At 40.7% G+C, this 23276-nt stretch overlaps 1 protein-coding gene across 1 annotated transcript in view; it reads left to right on the top strand.

Annotated features, from left to right (window-relative positions):
• Positions 1-23276, top strand: part of LOC120526841 (protein cornichon homolog 3) — a 201575-nt gene that overhangs the window by 32719 nt on the left and 145580 nt on the right. Inside the window, exon 2 of the mRNA XM_039749970.1 lies at positions 4845-4913. Coding sequence (XP_039605904.1) covers positions 4845-4913 — 69 coding nt within the window. The remainder of the gene's footprint in view (positions 1-4844; positions 4914-23276) is intronic.

Below are 23276 nucleotides of genomic sequence, written 5' to 3'. Positions count from 1 at the left end.
GGTGGCTGTGCTTCTTGGAGGACCACCCACAAAATATACAGAAAATCTCTGTATAAACATTGTCATATAAGAACTAAATAATCAGCACTGTTACCATAAAAAAACTAGACATAATTGTGACACCTGAATGAAGGGTGGGTCCTGGCTGAAATATAACAGACAGGACAACAACATCTGCATAAAGCATAATTAAGTAAGGTGACCAGAAGGTGTTTCCAACTACAGAAGGATCACACTCCACAGCCTTCCAATTAAGGCTTATACCAGGGTGCTGAAGAGGAGACTCCATCTAATGGTTGAGCAAAAGATACAGTAAAAACAATATGGATTACATCTGGCCGTGGAACAGCCGACTAGCTGTTTCCCTGGTACAGCTGCTGGAGGGTGCATGAGAATATGATAACCCAGTCAACATGTGTTTTGCAGATATGGTAAAAGCATGATCAAGAACCTTTGCATGTGAGAAGTGCTGCTGGAATATGGGGTCACTGTGTCTTGTTGTCACTCCTGTTTGTGGTTTTTATTGAAAGGATATCAGTGTGCACTCGAGGCTGTGAAAGTGTCCATTTGGGGAGTTTAGGTTTAGCATTCCTGCTTTTATGCACATGATCCTGTTCTCTTTGCCTCATCTGATTGTAAAATTTGGAAGTAAATATTGAAAAATGAAATAAAAAGCATAACCTATTTTAATCGATTTAGACTGTTATGTTTGTTTTCTTTCAGTTTCATGGTAATTATTTCCTTGGATAAGTAAGTCTTAGGTTGAACAAAACCTCACAGTACATAAAGCTGCTCATTTACACCTGAGTAGAGAAAAGCACACACCAATATGTTTAACATTTTACTGCACTTAATCATCAAGACGGATTTGTTAACCTGTAATTTCCAATATATCATGTGGAAATTTTCATTAATGAGATATCATGCATTAATGACATTTTCCACATGACACTTTGAAAACTACAGATTGACAACTCCATCTTGTTATTTCCCCACAACATCTGCAACTTAAGCAAGGTCAAGACAAAATACAATATAGCACCAGTAAAATATTTATGAAAAGTATTCCATACAATAATGAAAAGTACAGTTACTAAGAACTGCAAGACATCAAAGAAAACAACATTCATGTGTACAGTGGTGTATATACAGTACACACTAGGGCAAGTGCGGCACTACCCCCATACCCAGCAAATGGTGCTGTTTAGCCAAAATTAAATAAGTAGAGTTGTTTCAATAATTTAACATATCATTTAAATATTTATCAGCAAACTCATCTTATTTGTGATCATATTTTTACAATTTCCATAATATGCTCAATGCAATTTCTTATCTTCAAAAACATTTTCTTGCTGATTTTTGCTGATTTTTTTGCCCATTAGAGGGTGGGTGGTCTTGTGGCCTTCGAACCCCATCAGATTTTGTTTTTTAATTTTTTCTGTTCTCCCAGCCATCAGACTTTCCTTTATTCTTTGCCTAATCTTATTTTTATATTTTTATAAACTTTTCTTTCTTCCTCTTGTAAAGCACTTTGAACTACATCATTTGTATGAAAATGTGCTATATAAATAAATGTTGTTATTGTTGTTGACTGAGAAATTTTCTTTGAGCCTGGAACTGGTATACTGTCTCTGAGTTCTTTGGGCAGGTCCTTTGACCCTGTACTATAGCGTTTTGGCATAATTTTGTGCATGTCCACATGTACAATCTTCCAATTCTGCTCTAGAGCCTAAAGTGGCCATTGTTTGAATTTTCTGTGGCACAATCTAAAGGCTGCTTGAATGTATTCATCTTGCTGCACTGGAATAATCATCATCAACATTATCATGAATCATGTTATTTTAATACAAAATATTTTAGAACTTTGCCCATTAAACAAAAAAAAAGTGGAAAATCAATCATTTGAGACTACATTGGTTTGAAGAATTATATTCTACATTCTTGGATTTAATTTGTGAGGGCATTGAATGTTGACTGTTATGTGCCCTGTTTACAGAATCAATTGCCTTTCTGCTTTCAGTGTTGATTATTTAATATGTTGAAATAATTTAATATTATCCTTTGGTGGTTGTAAAGTATAACAAATTATATGTTTACAGATCTTCATCTTGTGTGATTTGTAATGGCATTTTCAGCTTATATCATAACTCATAAAAATTTGAAATATAGTGTTCAAGCCCTATTCCCTCATATAATGTTTACTGAAAGCTATATGTGTAATCAGCCACTCTCCTACAGTGCTCCAACCTTTCATCTCCAATGACCTTTACCTTGCACCACTCATCTGGGAAACACCAGCCGCATTCTCTTCCTCTGACTCTGTGAGTCAATTCAAACTAGCCACATACTGTATGCAGTTCAATGGATTTCAGAAACAGTACAGATGTCATAAGAATTGAAAGCACTGCTCTTTAAGTCCCCAATCATATATATGTCTCACTCTCTCTCTTTTTCCCCCTCACTTTGAGAAGGTCCTCGCTACAGCTTGCAGAATGTGGTGTGCCTAAATGTGGACAGAATTAAATATTCACCTCCACCTATAATTCATAGATCTACTGTAAATTCTTTTTAGTGCTGGCTCTAGCTTTTTTTCTGCCCTTGGCAAAAGTGAAAATGTTCCACCAAAACCACAGAAGACTAAATGCATTGCTATACATATTACTGTACATCAAAGAGCCAGGAGGTGGGTCAGCTTTGTAGATTCACATGATTCATACTTACATGCATACAGAAGTGTGTTTTTTACTACAATCAGGATCTGGGCACCAATGATCCCCAAAACCCACTCCCTCCTGACACCAAAGGTTATGTCTATTATGGCTGACAAAATGCCACTCCCCAAAAAACTTTGCCAAGCTTGCCAATTGACTAGTATACCTATATGGTAGAGCTGGCCCCATTTCTTTACCTTGCTATGCTAAAATATTTTTTTAACAAATTCTTACTTTTTCAAATTAACAAGTACTGTTAGGTTTAGGTTATATGAAAACATTCCAATATTTCCAACTGTTTATCTTTAACTTGCATTAACTGCCATAGAATAAAAAATGCAAATGAGTTCAGCTTGTGTTTTCTTGCTCATTTCAGTTCATTTTGCTTAGCAACGCCATAAGCAACTGCAATTTTCACAGAGGGTGAGCAAGAGTCGAAAGTAACTTTATTTGCATTAAATTCTTCACATTAAATTATTATTCATATTATTTACGTGAAAGTAATTAAAAAGTCTATGTGAAAGATTCTTCGTATGACATCCATATGTCATGCAAAAAGACAGTTTCCCCAAGGGGATTAATACACACATGCACACATTTACCTGTTTTGACACAAGACAAAACTTTACAGAAAATTTAAAAATTACATTGTTTTTTAAAACATTTATATTTGTCTGTATTTGAAAGTAAAAAAATATTTTAAGACAAAATGTGACATTCAATTGCAATGTCATTTATTTTATGTTGTAATCATTTCATTATCGTGTTACTATAGACATACTATGCAATACTGACATATTTGGGAATATTTTTTTTACACATCACTTTCACAATCATCCTTTTCGTAATTTACATTTTTTAACTTGTATCATTGTTAATAAAATGATAAAAAAAATGGTATGATAATAGATAAGTATTAAGTTTACCTGTTTTATGTTTTTGATGAATTGGTAAATGGAGAAAAAGACGTTTAGTTAACCGCTAGCTCCCTTTCCATATGCACAACCATCCTAATAAAGTTTGACTCACAAGTTTGCCCAGTATGTACATCTGTTAAATTTGAGTGGAATACAGAATTATACAGAAAAAATTGTTTGCAATTATGGGTAAATGTGCCCAGATGAGGGATGCAAGTAGAATGTTAAAGTATACCGTCGTAGAGGGAACACACACATTACACATATACAGTGACTGGGCAGAAATTCAATTCCAGACTTCTTGAAATGTAAGGTGTCAGTACTAACAAAAGCACCATGTGATGCTGAAATGCAAAGCTTTTTATGTAAAATAATAATTAAATAATTTAATGTCCAAATGCACATTAACAATTAGTTATTTCTAAAATATCTTTATGAAATATGAGTCTAATTTACAATTTACAATTGCATTTTCCTGATTTGTATTTCTTTTATTTGTGCTTACATAGTTTATCTGCGAGTGAAGAATTAATAATACTGATATATTCATTTCTGTTATTGCATTTTCATAGAGTTCAACAAAATGGCATAATCACATTAATCATTTTTATTCTTCTTGTAAGAATAGATGAAATACTCTTTTAAGTAATACTATTTATTAATAAAAAATTCCAGAGTACTAACAGAATTTTAAATAAACTTAGGCTGATTCACTGTAAATTATTTAACAGTTGCCTCCTGTTACAACTGCACTTGCTAGTCTTCTCTTGATATTGTGACAGTATTGTTTTCTATACACTATAAACTAACCCTTACGGTGTAGAAGCAATCTAAAACAAATGTAATACATTACTGAATTACAGTATGCAACTTTAAAAATTTAACAATTACTAGATTTGCTTTGTGCAAGCTGCATGTACGACCCTGATGTTTTCTGATTGTGATTCAAATGATATTGCAGCTGTATAATTATTAATACAACCATGTAAACATAGACAAGCAGCATTACAATTACTAAGAAACATAGTAAAAATTGTCATACTGTTACTTTTTGTACTGCACTATACCAAAGCATATTGAATAGAAAAATCTCAAATGGGCTAAATTATTGTAAAATTAACATAATCCATGTCATTGATCTAGTGTGTACAAAATAATTTAATGAAGCAGTTAAGTAGGTTACCAATTTAGTTAATCTGTGCAAATTCTCTTTCAGATAATTGCTTTTGATGAACTCCGAACAGATTTCAAGAACCCAGTTGATCAGGGTAATCCAGTTCATGCGGTTTGTAATATATTTTCTTTATTTAATTTGTATTCATTTATTTTTTCTTGTACAGATATCAGTTAATCATGATACACGTAGTTACATAGTGAATATGATGGGTAACTCCACCTTTTCTAAGTTTAATGGAAAAACAAGTATTTCACTTTTAGAAAAGTAATTTAAAAAAATCTTTCAATGAATCGATTGGATAAATTATGTACATCATTTTACACTGTGGAAGCCATCATTAAGAAGCATAGAAAAAAATTGCACTACAAGAATATTGTGATTATCACAATGTCTTTCCAAAACTGATAACTGGTTAAGGAGAAAACATAGCATTTTCCACAGCTCTGAGCTGTGGGGTATGGTGGGAAGACTTGAGCTACTGCTTCAAAAAAGTAACATCAAAGTACATATTCATTTTTTATGAAGACATATTCAGTATTCCAAAACCATGTGGACAATTTTCACGTCATTGTCTGTCCCATAAAAAATCTGTGCACTCCGACAAAGATAGCTGTGCACAGCATGTCCACTCACAATTCAACTCAGCCTTAACTTTTGTACTAAGCAGAATGGAATAAAATAGAGTAGAAGTTGGAAAAAACCTGGCCAAAGAGACTTGTTGATTTAAAAAGATGTTTACACAAGGCATTAGTTAAATGGTACTTAAGCACTTAAATATTAATAATCTGTGCACTCAGATTGGTTGTTTACCTGATCTGAAGAAAGTTAAAAAAGTTCTTACATAATTTATCTTCATTTCAGTCTTCATATCAGCCAAAGGTGGAATTTTAATTAGATTGTATAAGCTTTTGATATTTACTGTTATTTCATGTTTCCAGTGCAAGACAAAATTACTGGTAAACATATGTATGCTGGCAAACTGAAGATCTGATTTGAAAGAACATTATCAAAAAATTCTCATATGCAAATCAAATGTAAAAAGCTATCTAGTTCCTAGCACCTTGTTTGTTTTGTATTTAAATTTCCATAGTGTCTGCCTTGTATGTGTGCATGTATATGAATAAAGACACAAGCATATACTGTATTGTACTCATTTTATATTATTATATGTTTGAAATTAAAAAAAAATTCTGTCACACGTGGACTGGATAAGTTTAGTTTCAGGCACCTTTATCTGGATATAGAGAGTTATAACAATTTGTTATACAATAACATTTATATGAAATGGAGGCAGGATGGTGCAGCAGTTTACTTGGTTACTTTGTAACTCCAGTATTAAGAAAGAGCCCAGAAACATTTAAACTATACCAGATTCTTTATATAAATGTCCATGTTCATGATTCTGTGGTGTCATAAGGTGTTTCAGTCTTACTACACATTTTTACTTTATGTCCATCCATGCCAACCCTTTCCTGTTTTGCCCTCTGTGTTGTGTGCTGTGTGAGTTTCATGTAAAGGCAAAGAAGAGTCAGTCTGCTCCAATTCATTATTCTTAATATTCTTAATGAAATACTTAGTAATTAAAAATGTCAACCCTACAAAGTTATTGAAGGATATTACAAGAGATTTTACTATTGTGACTTTTTTACAATTTTTTTCATTTATATGTTGCATATCAAGGTCAGAAGGCTGAACAGTGTTGTCGTTGAAGTGGACAAGCCTCTTCATTAGTCTGAACCTTTTATATTACATGAGGTTTGAGACTTGAGGGACCAAAGCACCTGCTGAAGTACTTGAATGGAGTCTCAAAGAAGCCATGGAGAAAGTGCTGGTACTCAGGCAGGGCTGGGTTGTTCAGGTCAACATTCTTCTCGGTGGTTAGCCTATCTTTTGGCTTCCTCTCTTAGGTAGGCCTCTTGGCTTGTGGTGCTGGCTGGTCTTCATCTTTGTTATCGTTGTCAATTTTCTTTTCATCCTCACCCTTATCTCCAAGCACCTCTACTACAGGTTACATGCACTTCCTTTAGGCAGAGGGGTCCATGTTACTCATGCCTGGAGTGTCCAAGTTGTAGGTGGGTGAGATGAAGTTGGGGATTGCCACATCATTGTCTTCTTCCTCGGAGTCCTTATCGTCACTGATGGTGGGGTGAGCTGACACAACAAAGTCTACCTCTTTCTGTAAAAGAGCCGAGTAGATAGCTGCAAAAGAAAAGAGAGAAAGTTTCTGAGTCAATCAATCAATCAATCCCCCTTTGAGTTATCTGTAAAGGAAAACAGTAACAGTAAAGTGTAGATCTACTGAAAACAAAGAATATTGACATATAAATTGTAAATGTGTAATATGATTGACATATGAATTGTAATTATATAATAGGAAGTGAAAAATGACATGGTACCACTTATTTAGTAAAAATAAACATCAATATATGCCATGTAACTAATAACAATAATATAATAAATATATCTCTCTATGTGTAAAATCCAATGTATGTCTGTCTGTCTGTCTGTCTGTACATCTGTCCACTTTTCACGAGAGAACTACTTAACGGTAGTTTATTGCTGTCATTTGCTTGAACATTCTGGTTGATTTTGCAACTTCTCTATTTGTGCTAAGTATGATAGTTTGCATGCAGAAGCGATTTATTCATGCAAATCCGAGGCAGAGGATGTAGCCCGAGGGCAGGGGGAAGTGTGACGTCAAGAGTGAGGAGTCGGGCAGGGCCTTCCAGTTTTTTGTTCTTAAATCGTGTAAAGCATTTATTTATATAAAATGCTTTATAACAGTTGCAAAATTTTTTTTTTTTTTTAGTTTTGATTATTATAACCTTTGTACTCCAACGGGACAATTACACTCAACCTGGACAGGAAACCAAAAGTGTGTATTTGGCACTGTTCATTTACAGCCGGGACGCACTAATATCACTGAGACCAGCTACCAGTTACTCTGGGTAGTACTAATATACTGATGAATTAAAAGTTTTGAAACCAGGAAAGAGAGGTGGACTTCAAATACGTCTGAGAAGGAGAAGTTTTAAGACACCTTTGCCAACTGTCATCATGAGCAATGAACAGTCCTTGAGGAATAAACTGGATGAGCTGACAGCATCTGTGCAATACTTCTACGAGTAGTGAGAAAGCTGTCTGATGTGCTTTACTGAGACCTGATTTAAGTATATTGACTCAGATACAGCTGTTGAAGTGGATGGATTGGATTGTTTACAGCAAGACAGAAACCCAGCTTCCTGTAAGCAGACGGCCGATGGAGTGTGGCTTTACATTAACAAAAGGTGGTACGAGAATATCACTGTAAAAGCGCACATCCGCATGCCAAATATTGAACTACTCACCATCGGACAACACCCATACTATCTACCACGACAGTTTAATCAATTATTTGTGACAGTAGTACTTACTGCTGCATGCTGATGTGGGAGCTGCAGCTGAAGTGATTCTTGTAACTGTTCAGAACCTAGAAATCAAATCACCTGGCTCTTTCAAACTTGTGATGGGTGATTTTTAATTTATGCAGTCTGGAATTATTACCAGTTTACCATCAGTATGTGGATATTATTACTAGAGGGGATAAAACACTAGACAAGTGTTATGGAAACGTCCCTGGTGCTTACATATCGCATCATAGAGCACTGTGTCTGACTACGTCGTTGTTCACCTACTATTGAAGTATAAACAGAAACTGAAACAAGGAAAACCAGCTATACTTAAAACACAAAATTGGTGCAAGGACAGTATGATGGAAATGCTTCTCCTGTACTGACTGGGATATGCTGACATCCTCACAGTCACTTAATGAGGCCAATTTCACTGTATGTGAAAATATAAAATTTTGTGATTCTATGATCATTAAGGAAAAAGCTTGTCAAGGTGTACCCCAAAAGTAAGCCATGAATCACTAAAGAGGTTAAAGCATTACTACTGAAAAAAAGAACATGTTCATCAAGAAAATAAGAGAAGAAAAACTAATTTTAAAGCAAAGGATTAACAGGCTAATCAAACAAAATAAAAAGAAGTATGGGAAAAAATTCAAAAGCTGTTATATGATAACAATCCAAACAGGTTTGGAAAGGCCTTCAAACAATCACAGGACTGAGTTCTAAAAAGTTCCAGCTGATAAACCAGATGCTTTTAGCAGATGAACTTAACTTTTTCACCAGATTTATCACAAGCAATTTCAGCACCCAAATGGCAGAAGTAAAGGAAATGCTTTATAAAAACACTATAAATTCTGCTGTGATAGAGTTCAGTTTGTCTGAAGTGGAGAAAAGCTTGCGGCAGGTTAAAACAAAAGGGGCAGTGTGGCCAGACGACATATCAGGTCGGCTCTTAAAGTCTTTCTTCAAGCAGCACTCACCAGTTTTTCATTTGCTTTTTAACAAGTCTCTGACTTGTGGCATTGTACCTAAGCTGTGGAAACAATCACTCATTACTCTGTTTCTAAGGTTTCCAGGCCAAGCCGTCCTTCTAAGGTTTCCAGACCAAGCTGTCCAAATACCTACAGACCAGTGGCACTCGCCTATTAAAAAAAATGCTTTAAACATTTGGTGAAAAACATTTTAATGACAGAGATAAAGTAATTTTGAAAATAACCACCAATTAGCTTACTGTGTAAATGGAAATGTATGAAGATGTTATGCTTGTTATTTTACATCAGATCTGTAATTTTCCTTATCATCTTGGTACATATGTCAGAGCACTATTTTTGGATTTTTCTTCAGTACTCAATACCATACAGCCTCTCATACTGATTGGAAAAATGTAACATTATTGATTCAGGATTTTCTTTGTACAGACAGTCAAGGTACAGGACTTTTTTTCAAAAGTCATTCATTCAAACACAGGAAGCCCGCAGAACAATGACCACTGCTCCATGATCAAATATGCTGATGACACCATGCTCATAAGATGCATATCTGGAGAGGATGAAAGCCACTATCTAAATCAAGTGGACTGTATGGTTAACTGGTGTAATAAAAAATTCTCACTCTGAATATAAAAAAGACCAAAGAAATTATATTTGATTTTAAGACACAGAAATCTGTATGTTCACCCATTGTTGTTTTGGGGAAGAAGGTAAAAATAGTGAATGAATATAAATACTTAGGAACTAATTTAGACAAAAGTCTTAAGCGGAATGCAAAGACAAAAAAAATATTCTCATGCAGTCAGCATTTATTTTTCCTCCGTAAACTAGAGAAGGACCTCAGGTTGTCCTTTTATCGCTGTATGATTCAGGCTGTTATCACTTTCAGTTTCATTGCCTGGTTTAGTGGTCTGACAAACCATAATTTAAAAAAAGTTCCAGCAGATTACTAAGTATGCAACTAAAGTTATTTGGACTGATGTAGATGATCTGGAAAGTGTGTGTCAGACGGCAATTCTAAAGAAAATGGAAATAATCTCAACTGATGACAGACATCTGTTACATGTAGAAGTTAACTTCAGTAAATCAGGAAGAACAGACACTTTAAAAACCCACACAAATCACTCCAGAACTTCCTTTCTTCCTATTGCCATATGACTTTTTAATAAGGAATATCGCAGAAAATCATTAAGGTTTTACATGTATCCCGTAACCATTTTTGTGTAAATATACACTATCAAACTGCCTTACCTTAACCTTTCTTGTCTCTGTTTGTTTTGTTTATTTTGTTTGTCTTATTATTAGATACAACTGAAAAGGCAAATTTCATGATTTCTTGTGTAAACATGATTAAATAAAGCATCCTTAAAGCAACCTTGCCACAACCCACACCTGTGGGTGTATGACTGGTCCCTAACAATGTCCTTGTCTTCAAATACTTCTCTTCAGAATCCTCATTCATTGTCCAAGCCATTGAGCAACTATCCGGTAATGCCGATAACAGAACCTGGTCGTTCACTAACACATCAGCATAAAACAGATTGTCAGATTTTTCCAGTTTATGCACATTCTGATAGATAACTGCACTTCCATCTAGTGGTAACCTACAGCTTCCTTCATAAATATATTCTGGGTCTCCCTCACGATCGAAGGTCTGACTCTCCATGCTTACACTTTGCCCTCTCAAGTGCGAGCAACTTATAGTTTCCCTGATCTGCCATGCAACTGCTTGGGTGAGCTGGCTGTGATCTACCTCTTGTGCGGCCCCTCTTTTCATGACCAGTCTCCAAGCATACAAAACATCTTTTGTCTTTCATGCAATGACCACATGTACAGTGTGTTTTCTCACTGCATATTTGCAAGAGTTGAATTAAGTCCATGAGGTTAACTATTGACTTGGCAAACATGTTTTAGCAAAGAACTGATTCCTTCATCGGGAAATGTGTGGATGACTGCGTACCCACAAAGTCTGTACACGTATTTCCCAACCAGAAGCCCTGGATGTGTGCTGAAGTACGCCAGCGGATCCGTGAGCGCAGCAGTGCGTTTCACTCCGGAGATACGCAGGCATACAAAAAAAGCAGGTATGATCTCCAAAAAGCCATTAAATACGCAAAGCACCAGTACGCCCACAAACTGGACTCTCAGTTTAACAGCACAGCAGATGCTCGTCGGATGTGGCAGGGTATTCAGCTGATGACAGACTACAAACCCCAGACACACGCAGCCACAGCTACCGCCACTTCACTCCCGGATGAGTTGAACTTGTTTTTCGTTTTGCTTCAAGCTCGCTAACATGGGCAGGCCTGTGTGACCAAACACCCACCATCATACCCTCCCCCCCCGGCAGTGCCGCAAGACTCCAGCCTGAGGTTCTCCGAGGATGATGACTTTTTCCTGACTCAGCATCACAAAGGACCAGGACCAGACGGAGTCTCAGGTCGCGTTTTAAAAACATGTTGCGACCAGCTAGCTGCTGTCTTTACTGATATTTTTAACACATATCTGAGAGTTTCATCTGTCCCCACCTGCTTGAAGCACACAGCCATCATTCCTGTCCCAAAGAAAAATAAAGTAGACTGCCCTAATGATTACCGCCCAGTAGCATTTACTCCCATAGCCATGAAGTGCTTTGAGAGGCTGGTGCTAAAACACATCAGGGACATCATCCCTGACAGTTTGGACCCCTACAGTTTGCCTACTGTTGCAACAGGTCCACTGAGGATGCCATCTCCATAACACTTCACACCACCTTGTCTCATCTGGAGAACAAGAACTGTTATGCTAGGCTGCTGTTTGTGGACTACACCTCTGTATTTAACACCGCTATTCCATCCCAGCTCATCACTAAACTCCTGGATTTCACTGTGCAACTGGGTACTGGACTTCCTCACCGGCAGACCTCAGCAAGTGCATATTGGTGGAAAAACCTCCTCCATCATCACCATCAACACTGGCACCCCACAGGGCAGCGTGCTGAGCCCCCTGTTTTACTCTCTCTACACCCACGACTGTGTAGCTAAGCACAGCTCTAACACCATCCTCAAGTTTGCTGATTGATACCACTGTAATAGGTCTAATAAGCGAGGACAATAAGACAGCCTACAGGGAGAAAGTCAGACTCCTGTCAGAATTGTGTCAGGACAACAACCTCACCCTCAATTTTAGCAAAACTAAGGAGATGATTGTGGATTTCCGCAAACAGGCAACAGAGCACAGCCCCATCTACATCGGAGGTGAGGCTGTGGAGCAGGTTAGCAGCTTTAGGTTTCTCGGAGTCACCCTTACTGATGACCTTAAATGGTCAAGTCACACTGCGGCAGTAGTCAAGAAGGCCCAACAACACCTCTACTTCCTCAGGAGACTGAGTAAAACCCGGATGTCCCCCACAACCCCGTGCAGATTCTACAGGTGTACTGTGGAATCCATCCTGACAGGATGCATCACATCCTGGTACAGCAGCTGCTCAGTTCAGGACTGCAGAGCTCTGCAGCGTGTAGTGAACACAGCACAGCAGATCACTGGCACACAGCTCTCTGCGATCCATGACATCCACACTACACGCTGTCTCAGGAAAGTGAACAGTATCAGGCAGGACCCCAGCCACCCTGCACTGTCATTTTTCACCCTTTTCCCATCTGGGAAGCAACTAAAGTCCATTCAGACGCGTACCTCCAGGTTTAGGAACAGTTTCTACCCAACTTCAGACTTATGAACAATCAGCAACCTTGTGTCACCTCCACTGCTACCTGCACATATACTTCTGCCACTGTCACCATTTATTCCTAGGATTCTAGTTTTATTTATTTACTTATTTATATTCATTTATTTATTCTATATTCACTGTCTGCAGGGGCACATGCAAGCAAGCATTTCATTGTACATGGTACTTGTACTTGTACACATGGCAATAAAGAATTGAGGCAGTTATTAAAGTCAGGCAGGGGAACTGACATCTTCTGGACAATAACCGGAAGTGGAATCATTGGCTCTGGAATTGGAAGTGACGTCATTGAGTCCTGACAGAATTTCACGTGTTTGGTATGCAGAGCCAAAAGTGAAAGGATCAGTGCACTCTGCCATTCCCTGGTTTGGCATGGAACAACCCTCTTTTGAGTCCTTTAGCTGCCTCCCATGCTCATGTGTGTGACACGGTGCCCCCTCTCAGCCCAGAGCGGTTGGATCAGGCGTTCCTGTTCAAGAGGTCGTGAACACAAGGAAGACCATCGGCACTGGCTTGAAGAACACCCCGGCGATAAATGACCAAAAACTTGTAAGGCTTTAGATCGACACATTTGCAAAACAGAAGACAATAATGGAGAGGTGATAAGGACTTTAATGTGGCCCGGAATTAAGACTTTTTTAGGCTTCAGGGATTCTATTGTTAAATGCTTTATCCTAAGGAACTTGGCCATTTCCCTGAACATCTCCAAGGTAAAAGGCGTCCCCTGGTCCGTCAGAACTTCTTTAGGTATGCCGTCTGACGAAAAGACCCCTACCAATTCCCCTGCAATGATTTGGACGTAGCTGAGCACAATGAAACAGCTTCAGGATACCAGGTAGTGTAATCAGCTAGGACTAATATATATTTATGTCCTCTAGATGAGGGTTCCAGGCATCTTTCTAAGTTCACTCCGATATGTTTAAAGGGGACATCAATAAGGGGAATGGGAATTAAAAGAGCATGATCCCTCCTAGGAATCTAACATAGTTGACATTCCAGGCAGTGCATGCAAAAATGATGGACCTTTTGTTGATTCCTGACCAATAAAAATGGAAGTTAATCCACTCAGGAGTTTTTTTGGTGGTCAGGTGGGCTCCCAGGAGGTGGGTGTATACCAGTTCACAAACCTGCCGCTGGTAAATCCGTAGGACTAAAAGCAGTGACCGCACCTCCCCCTCATGCTCTGCTATTTGATAAATAAGGTCATTATTTGATACAAAGTGAGGGCCCTGTGGCATGGGATTTTGTGTGCAATGTCCATTCATCAGATCTACTGCATTTTTTGCAAATCTAAGGAAATTATCATTTCATTGTTCTCTTTTGAATGAAGCCAGCATCTGCCTAAACTGGAAGTGCATCTGTGAGAAAGGGTTGGAATCAACCTCAAGGGGCGTGGTTTCATCCTGGGCCGTCACAGTGCCTGATGATAACATTTCAATGCCCAATGTCCAAGGATTTGCCACGTCACTACTAGAGAGCGAATTTCCCCTCTATGCTGACGGAGCACACGGCATGGAGGCAGCTGGGGTTGTGTCTTCACCATTCATCACTAAGCAAAAATTATAGTTAGGAGTGGTTAGTGTTAAACCGCTCTTATTATCAGACCAATCTCGCCCTAGTATTACTGGAAACAGAGCATTTTCTAAGACCACTACCATCAACTTCTTCAGAGTCCCCTCGAAACCGATGTAAGAGGAGGTAGACCTGTACTGATGAACATCTCCATGTCAGGTCAGACTGGTCTTGTTTTTAAGTCATTGTCACGGTAATACAAAGCGGAGAGCAACAATGGAAATGTTGCTGCAGGAATCCACAAGGGCCAACACTTTATGTCCATTCACTATTACCACTCCTGTGTGAGAAAACAAAAGGGGATTAGCCACAGCTCAACACCCTTCTCTTAGTGCCTCTCCGCAACCATCCTTGTTGCTGGGAAAAAAATCACAGTCGCAGCCCAGGGGCTTTCGTCATTCGTTCCAGGTGAAGATGGTGGAGCTCAGAGTTAGAGACACATGCTTGTTGGGATTCATACCGAGGCTGTTTTGTGTCCTCAGAGTAGGAGGCCGCTTGCAGCCCTTCCATGAGCTCAATGTGGTCGATTATATATTTTACAGGTTGTCCTCAGGCCAGCTGGGTGAGATTATCAGGTAGCGTGTTTATTAACAGCGCGCAGGAAATCTGCTCCACTATTTTCCGGGCATTATTTAAGTCTGGCCTTAGCCAGCACCTGACTTTGCCCCATAGGCAAAATGCCTGGGGTGGGGCTTGTCACTCTGGCTCAAACTCCCAAGTAAAGATTGTCCTTGCCTACTGGCCCGTGGCTCACCCACCTTTCGCAAAGGACTTTGCCTTTTTGGGGTTTAGATGTGTGGTCTTTTCCCCCGGGAAACCATAATAAGCTCTGTGCATGTTGCCCTCCGGGTTTGGTCCTGTTCTGTTGGCCCCTCCTGAACACTGCCAGTGGACTGGTGTGGATGTTGACCCCTGAGTGGGAGCTTAGGGGTTAGTAGCAAGATTGACACTCTGGCTGCTGTAAAAAAACCTCACACTGTTTCAGTGTGGTGCTGAGGTGTCACCCGGTTCATTTTGGTCCCAATCCATGTGGTTTAGCGTGTGGTGAGTGCAGCAATGTGCTCTCTAGTGTTAGGGTTTACGAGTGCCATAAAAAAACAGAACTTAGAGAGAACTTAGCAGAAATACTTTTATTCTAGCACTCAAAGGAATAGTTTTTTTTTTAGAACACACATTACACTGGACAACTTCCTACTTGTCTGTCTTGCTCCAGCTTTATTCTTGAAATTAAATGAATGCATAGGTGTCTTCCTCTGGGATGGAACCAGGGTTGGCCTACACAGGACAGAGAAAAAGCAGGGGCCTCATGTATAAACGGTGCCCATGCACAAAAATGTTGCGTACGTCCGTTTCCTCAATCACATCGCGAGGAAAAACTAAACTTGACGTAAAGCTACACAAATTTTCACACCAGATCAAATCATAGTGTACACTTTTTCAGCTCAGTTTTGCAAACTGGCGGCACCCAGCATCAAAGTAGTGCTATTGTTCCTGTGTGCTTTCCCTTTATTTATTTGATTCACATCCCTGATGCGACTTTATCAAATACACTGAAATTAATCGAATATTGTTTTTTAGTTTAAGGCATCCGACTGTAATCACCCTGTAACAATATAATGATGTACGGAATGGCCAAAGTATTAGAAATATTATAGCTGCTTTAGCATTGTTACTCTCAGTGCACCAGTATTTTAATCCACTGTATCTGAGTGGGGAATCACAGCTCTACAGCAGCTGATTGGAAAGCTCTATGGCAGATTGTGTCAGGAGCGGAGAGAATTCTCGGGTTACTGCTTATAGCACATGCTGCTTCAGCCATGCGCACATTTGAACTTCTCCCATTCAGCAAATGCTTCAGAGCCTTTCCTGCACAAACCTTGTGGTTCAGAAACAATTTCACCTCAAGAGCTGTAAAAGCATTCAATCAGTCCATCAAGTGCTCCCGGTGGAACTGTTTGTAATTTTAAATACAATTACCTCACTGTAAACTTGCGGTGGAACTGTTTGTAATTTTAAGTACAATTACCTCACTGTAAACTTGCATTACACTTGTAATATTGCACAACCTGAGCCACTTATGCTTTCATATTGTCCATCCATCCATCCATCCTCTTCCACTTATCTGAGGTCGGGTTGCAGGGGCAGCAACTTGAGTAGACATGCCCAGACTTCCCTATTCCCGGCCACTTCTTCTAGCTCTTCATCTTCCCAGGCCAACCGGGAGACATAGTCCCTCCAGCATATCCTGGGTCTTCCCTGGGGCCTCCCCGTGGTTGGACATGCCCAGAACACCTCACTAGGGAGGTGTCCAGGAGGCATCCTGATCAGATGCCCGAGCCACCTCATCTGACTCCTCTAGATGCGGAGGAGCAGCAGCTCTACTCTGAGCCTCTCCCGGATGACTGAGCTTCTCACCCTTATCTTTAAGAGAAAGTCAGACACCCTGCGGAGGAAACTCATTTCAGCCGCTTATATTCACGAATTCGTTCTTTCGGTTACTACCCATAGCTCGTGACCATAAGTGAGGGTAGGAATGTAGATCGACTGGGAAATTGAGAGCTTTGCCTTACGGCTCAGCTCCTTTTTCACCACGACAGACTGAAGCAGAGCCTGAATCACTGCGGGCGCCGTACTGATCCGCCTGCCGATCTCATGCTCCATTCTTCCCTCACTCGTGAACAAGACCCCGAGATACTTGAACTCCTCCACTTGGGGCAGGATCTCGCTCCCAACCCTGAGAGGTCACTCCACACTTTTCCGGCTGAGGACTATGATCTCGGATTTGGAGGTGCTGATTCCCATCCCAGCCGCTTCACACTCAGCTGCGAATCAATTCAGAGAGAGTTGGCCTGATAAAGCAAACAGGATAACATCATCTGCAAAAAGCAGTGACCCAATCCTGAGTCCACCAAACTGGATCCCCTCAACACCTTGACTGCGCCTAGAAATTCTGTCCATAAAAGTTATGAACAGAATCGGTGACAAAGGGCAGCCCTGGCAATCACTGGAAACGGGTTTGACTTACTGCCGGCAATGTGGACCAAGCTTTGACACCAGTTGTACAAGGACCGAACAGCCCTTATCAGTGGGTTCGATACCCCATACTCCTGGAGCACCCCCCACTGGTTTCCCAGAGGGACACGGTCAAACGCCTTTTCCAAGTCCACAAAACACATGTAGACTGGTTGGGCAAACTCTCATGCACCCTCCAGGACCCTGCTAAGGGTGTAGCGCTGGTCCACTGTTCCGCGACCAGGACGGAAACCACACTGTTCCTTCTGAATCTGAGGTTCGACTATCCGACGGACCCTCTCCAGAACCCCCGAATAGACTTTTCCAGGGAGGCTGAGGAGTGTGATCCCTCTGTAGTTGGAACACACTCTCCGATCCCCTAAAAGAGGGGGACCACCACCCCAATCCAGAGTCACTGTCCTCGATGTCCATGCAATGTTGCAGAGACATGTCAGCCAAGACAGCCCTACAAGATACAGAGCCTTGAGGAACTCCGGGTGTATATCATCCACCACGGGGCCCTGCCACCAAGGAGTTTTTTAACCACCTCGGTGACCTCAGTCCCAGAGATGGGGGAGCCCACCTCCAAGTCCCCATGCTCTGCTTCCTCATTGGAAGGCATGTTAGTGGGATTGAGGAGGTCTTCGAAGTACTCCCCCCACTAAACCCACAACGTCCCGAGTCGAGGTCAGCAGTGCACCATCCCCACCATATACAGTGTTGACACTGCACTGCTTCCCCCTCCTGAAACACCGGATGGTGGACCAGAATCTTCTTGAAGCCGTCCGAAAGTCGTTCTCCTCCCCAAACTCCTCCCATGCCTGAGTTTTTGCCTCAACAACCACCGGAGCCGCATTCCGCTTGGCCTGCTGGTACCAATCAGCTGCCTCCAGAGTCCCACAGGACAAAAGGGTCGGTTGGACTCCTTCTTCAGCTTGACGGCATTCCTCACCGCCGGTGTCCACCAACAAGTTCGGGAATTGCCACCACGACAGGCACCGACCACCTTATGGCCACAGCTCCGGTCAGCCGCCTCAACAATAGAGGCATGGAACATGACCCATTCAGACTCTGCCAGACGTTCCCAGCAGACCCTCACAAAACATTTGGGCCTACCAGGCCTGACTGGCATCCTCCCCCATCGAAGCCAACTCACCTCTAGGTGGTGATCACTTGACAGCTCCGCCCCTCTCTTCACCCGAGTGTCCAAAACATGTGGCCGCAAGTCCGACGACACGACCACAAAGTCGATCATCGAACTAAGGCCTAGGGTGTCCTGGTGCCAAGTGCACATATGAACATCCCTATGCTTGAACATGGTGTTCGTTATGGACAATCCGTGACAAGCACAGAAGTCCAATAACAAAACACCGCTTGGATTCAGATCGGGGGGGGCATTCCTCCCAATCACGCCGTTCCAGGTCTCATTGTCATTGCACACGTGAGCATTCAAGTCTTCCGGCAGTACGAGGGAGTCCCCAGAAGGTATGCCCTCTAGCACCCCCTCCAGGGACTCCAAAAAGGGTGGGTACTCCAAACTGCCGTTTGGCGCATACACACAAGCAACAGTTAAGACCCATCCCCCCACCCGAAGGCGGAGGAAGGCTACCCTCTCGTCCACTGGGGTAAACCCCAATGAACAGGCTCCAAGTCGGTGGGCAATAAGTATGCCCACACCCGCTCAGCTCCTCTCACTGGGGGCAACCCCAGAGTGGTAGAGAGTCCAACCACTCTCAAGGAGATTGGTTCCAGAGTCCAAGCTGTGCGTCGAGGTGAGCCTGACTATATCTAGCCAGAACATCTCGACCTCACGCACTAGCTCAGGCTCCTTCCCCTTCAGAGAGATGACATTCCACGTCCCCAAGAGCCAGCTTCTGTAGCTGAGGAACAAACTGCCAAGGTCCCCTCCTTCGGCCATGACCCAACTCACACTGCACCCGACCTCCTTGGCCCCTCCTACAGGTGGTGAGCCCATGGGAAGGGTGACCCATGTTGTCTCTTCGGGCTGTGCCCAGCCGAGCCCCATGGGTGCAGGCCTGGCCACCAGGCACTCGCCATCAAGCCCCACTTTCAGGCCTGGCTTCAAAGGGGGGCCCCAGTGACCCTGCGTGCGGGCGAGGGAAAACGTTATCCAAGGTTTTTGTTCTTCATAGGAGGTTTGGATGAACCGCTCTTTGTCTCATCCCTCACCTAGGAGCAGTTTGCCTTGGGTGAGCCTAACAGGGACATAAAGCCCCGGACAACAGAGCTCCTAGGATCATTGGGAGGAGGCTTCCATATTGTATATTTTTCATTTTTTTTTTATTGTATTATTATTATTACTATTATTATTGTTGTTGTTATTTTACCATCTTATAGGAAAATGAGTTTATGGAGGATTTGCATATTGAATCTCATTGTACCATACAATAACAATAAAAGAATTCAATTCAATTCAACAGAAGAGATGCATGCATATTTACAGATCATGATGGCTGGCTTCTAAGTGGATTTAGATTTCCAAGCACTATCTTCTTGGAGCTCTTAATATCATTTTTAAGATTAAATGCAGTAATGTATATATTACAATATACAGATAAATTTTTAACTTAAAATTTTAAATAATGTATACTGTTATTAAACATGTGGACAGCAGTAGCGATGAACTGAAGCCCCGTTCAGGGATCGTTCCTGCCTCGAGCTGTATGCTTGCTGGGACTGGATGGATAGATGGATAAAATAATTAAACATGTACTGCAAAGATATTTCAGTGTTCCTTAAAAGTTTTGAAGAATTGACATTCTAAGCTTACAGATGGCTTGCCTATTAAGGAGCTGATTCAGTGGTTTTTGGTTACTTGGAGAAAGAAAGGGAAGGACAGGAATTGGGGGTTAGTACGTTTGAAAGAGACGATACTGCTGCAATAAATTATTTCATTGAGGGTTACGCACGGCACAGCATGCATCTTGCAGGAGGCAGGAACAATCTCTGGCCAGGGTGCCAGCTCATCACTACCCTTGCGCCACTGTGGCCCTGTGTTTAATACATGCTTTAATTCATTTCATCATGAAAATGATTTCATACATACATCTTAGTATTTAAATTTTTTAGATAACTGTAATATCTTGAATGCAATGTATTCTGTGTTCTGCTGGCATAAGAAAAAGCCCGTTTAATAAGAAGCAAGTAGCGATTCACACACATAGAGTACATACAAAAATACAAAGAATACAAAGCATTTAACGAGCTACTTTAGTTAAAATGGGATTTGAGAAACTAGTAAATCAAATGATTTTAAGATCATGTTTAAGACGTTCTACTTTAATGAGAAAATAAACTATGTGCTTAAAGTCGAAATTTCGAGATTAAAGTTGAGAAAAGCCAATGGCTAACGTGGTACAACACCCCGTTACTACAGAGATTAAAGTTGACATTGAGCCTTTTTTTATCACACTGTGTCCCTATTTGTTTTTTTTTTACTCTGTCCCCTAATAAACTTGAATATGACATTCAGACGGTGGGTTACGACTCGTCTTTTCACAGCGACTATGATATATATCTAACAACTTTTAACATTTCAGGCACTGTGTGACTTTCTGAACTTTCAATCAACTTCCTTTTGCTGTTTATAGAACTGCTTAAACCAACAAATAGTACGTTTTTCCTTGCCCACACTTGGCATTCACTGATATTCTTCTTTTTTCCTCGTGCTTTGGCCATTGTCTTTTCATAGAACGCTGAACTTAAGGGAATATTTATATTGATTTTCAAATTCAAAGAGGCATAGTTCTCGGAGGGGCACAAGGAGTGTGCACGAGCGTTACAATTCATGCTGACCAGGATTTTATGTAGCGGAACTGCGTGTAAGTTGGCTTACGCATGGTTTTGTGCATCTGAATTTTTTTGTGCGTATGCACATTTCAACTTTTGTCCGTACGCCATGTCTTAGTGTGAATTGTATGCACAGCGTTATGCATGAGGGTCCAGGTGGGTAGCAACATGCAATTAGAGCCTTATGCAGTACAGCAGAAGTAAGCCCTTGAACAAATGGAGAGTGTATTTCTTCTGTATTTCAAAGCGATTTTAAACAGTGGTTTTTCCCGTGGCTAAATTTGCCCCAGGGAACATGACGCAGTGTGAATGGTCACAATATGAAAAATTTGAGGCAATTATTTTATTTTTCTCTTTTTATTTTATAAAATAGCTGCTATCCTGTTTTTTCCACTAAATACAAACTTGAAAAAATATGGTCACTCATAACCGTCTTTGTTTAGAACATACTGTTTTGAACTAGTACAACTGTATAGTCTATACAGTAATCCCTCGCGATATCGCGCTTCGACTTTTGCAGCTTCACCCTATCGCGGATTTTATATGCAAGTATATCTAAATATATAATGCGCATTTTTCGCTGCTTCGCGGGTTCTGTGGACAATGGATCTTTTTACTTCCGGTACATGCTTCCTCAGTTGGTTTGCCCAATTGATTTCATACAAGAGACACTATTGGCGGATGGCTGAGAAGCTAACCAATCAGAGCACGCAGTTAAGTTCCTGTGTGCTGACTGGCTCAGCGATGGAGCGCCGAATTCTATTCCACGGCGTTAACCAGGAAGTCTCCTCTCGCTCATTCAGCATCATCGTGTTTCTCTGTGTAAAGAGTTAACTTTTGTGTTCTTTTGTGTTTATCTTTGTGCATAGTCAAGCCCTTCGTTATGGCTCCAAAACGATCTGCTCCTGCTACTGCTTCAGGGGCCGTGCCCAAGCGCCAACGGAAGATGCTAACGATTGCCAAAAAGGTAAAAGTTTTGGATATGTTGAAGGAAGGGAAAAGCTACACCGCTGTAGGATGCCATTACGGCATCAATGAGTCCACGATTCTTTTTATTTAAAAAGGAGGAAAAGAATATAAGATCTACGGCCGCAGTGTCCTTTTAACCAGGGCACAAAACGAGTTGTAAGTGGACGTAATAAGGCAGTAGTCCGGATGGAATCTGCTTTAGGGATTTGGATTGAAAACTGCCGGAAGAAGAACAATGGCGGCCCTGCAGAGGCTCCTTTAGAAGAGCTGTAACGCTCTCCTTTGTTGTGCAGTAAAATTAAACTCATTGTTATCGGACAATTCGTCGTGTCATTGTTGGTGAGTAACCATAATTAATTTTCTACTTACAGTACTTAGTACATGTACATACGTTAAGTGTCACTGTATACACATTTACTATATACAATTTTTCTTGCATTGTACATATTTATTGCTGGTTGCCTGTCTATCATAATGTCTGTAATATATGTGATATCGGAGACGCTCGATATCTTTAAAATAATATTTAGGTTTTACTGTATATAAACAGTGTGTTTGCATACATAATTTCAATGAATCTTCAAAGAATATAAAGGGTTTATGCTGTATAACTGTGCAGGGAATTTTTATAAACAGTGTGGGAGAGTTTAAAGGGCTTAAAATATATAAACATAACCATATGAACATATGGTTTCTACTTTGCGTATTTTCACCTATCGCGGGGGTTCTGGAATGCAACCCCCGCGATCGAGGAGGGATTATTGTAGTCTATTGTGAAAATTCCACTAGTTGGCAGAGTTCCTTTAAACCCAATGTGAATATGTGAACTGATAATTTAATTAAAAAATAAACCATGTGATAGAGGCAGAGAGACCAGTCAGAGAGAGAAATCCTGGTGTGTAATAAGATTCTTCAACATGAAAAAAATTAGCAATGTTATTTTTGAGTTAAGATGTGAAGCTGTAAGCCTCCCTAAAGCACCGCACAAGGAGCAGCTGACATATGC

This window comes from Polypterus senegalus, chromosome 3 (genome assembly GCF_016835505.1).
Source record: "Polypterus senegalus isolate Bchr_013 chromosome 3, ASM1683550v1, whole genome shotgun sequence".
NCBI classification, from domain to species: Eukaryota; Metazoa; Chordata; class Cladistia; order Polypteriformes; family Polypteridae; genus Polypterus; species Polypterus senegalus.
The sequence above is the reverse complement of the archived record's forward strand: the minus strand, read 5'-3'. Positions and strand labels throughout refer to the sequence as shown.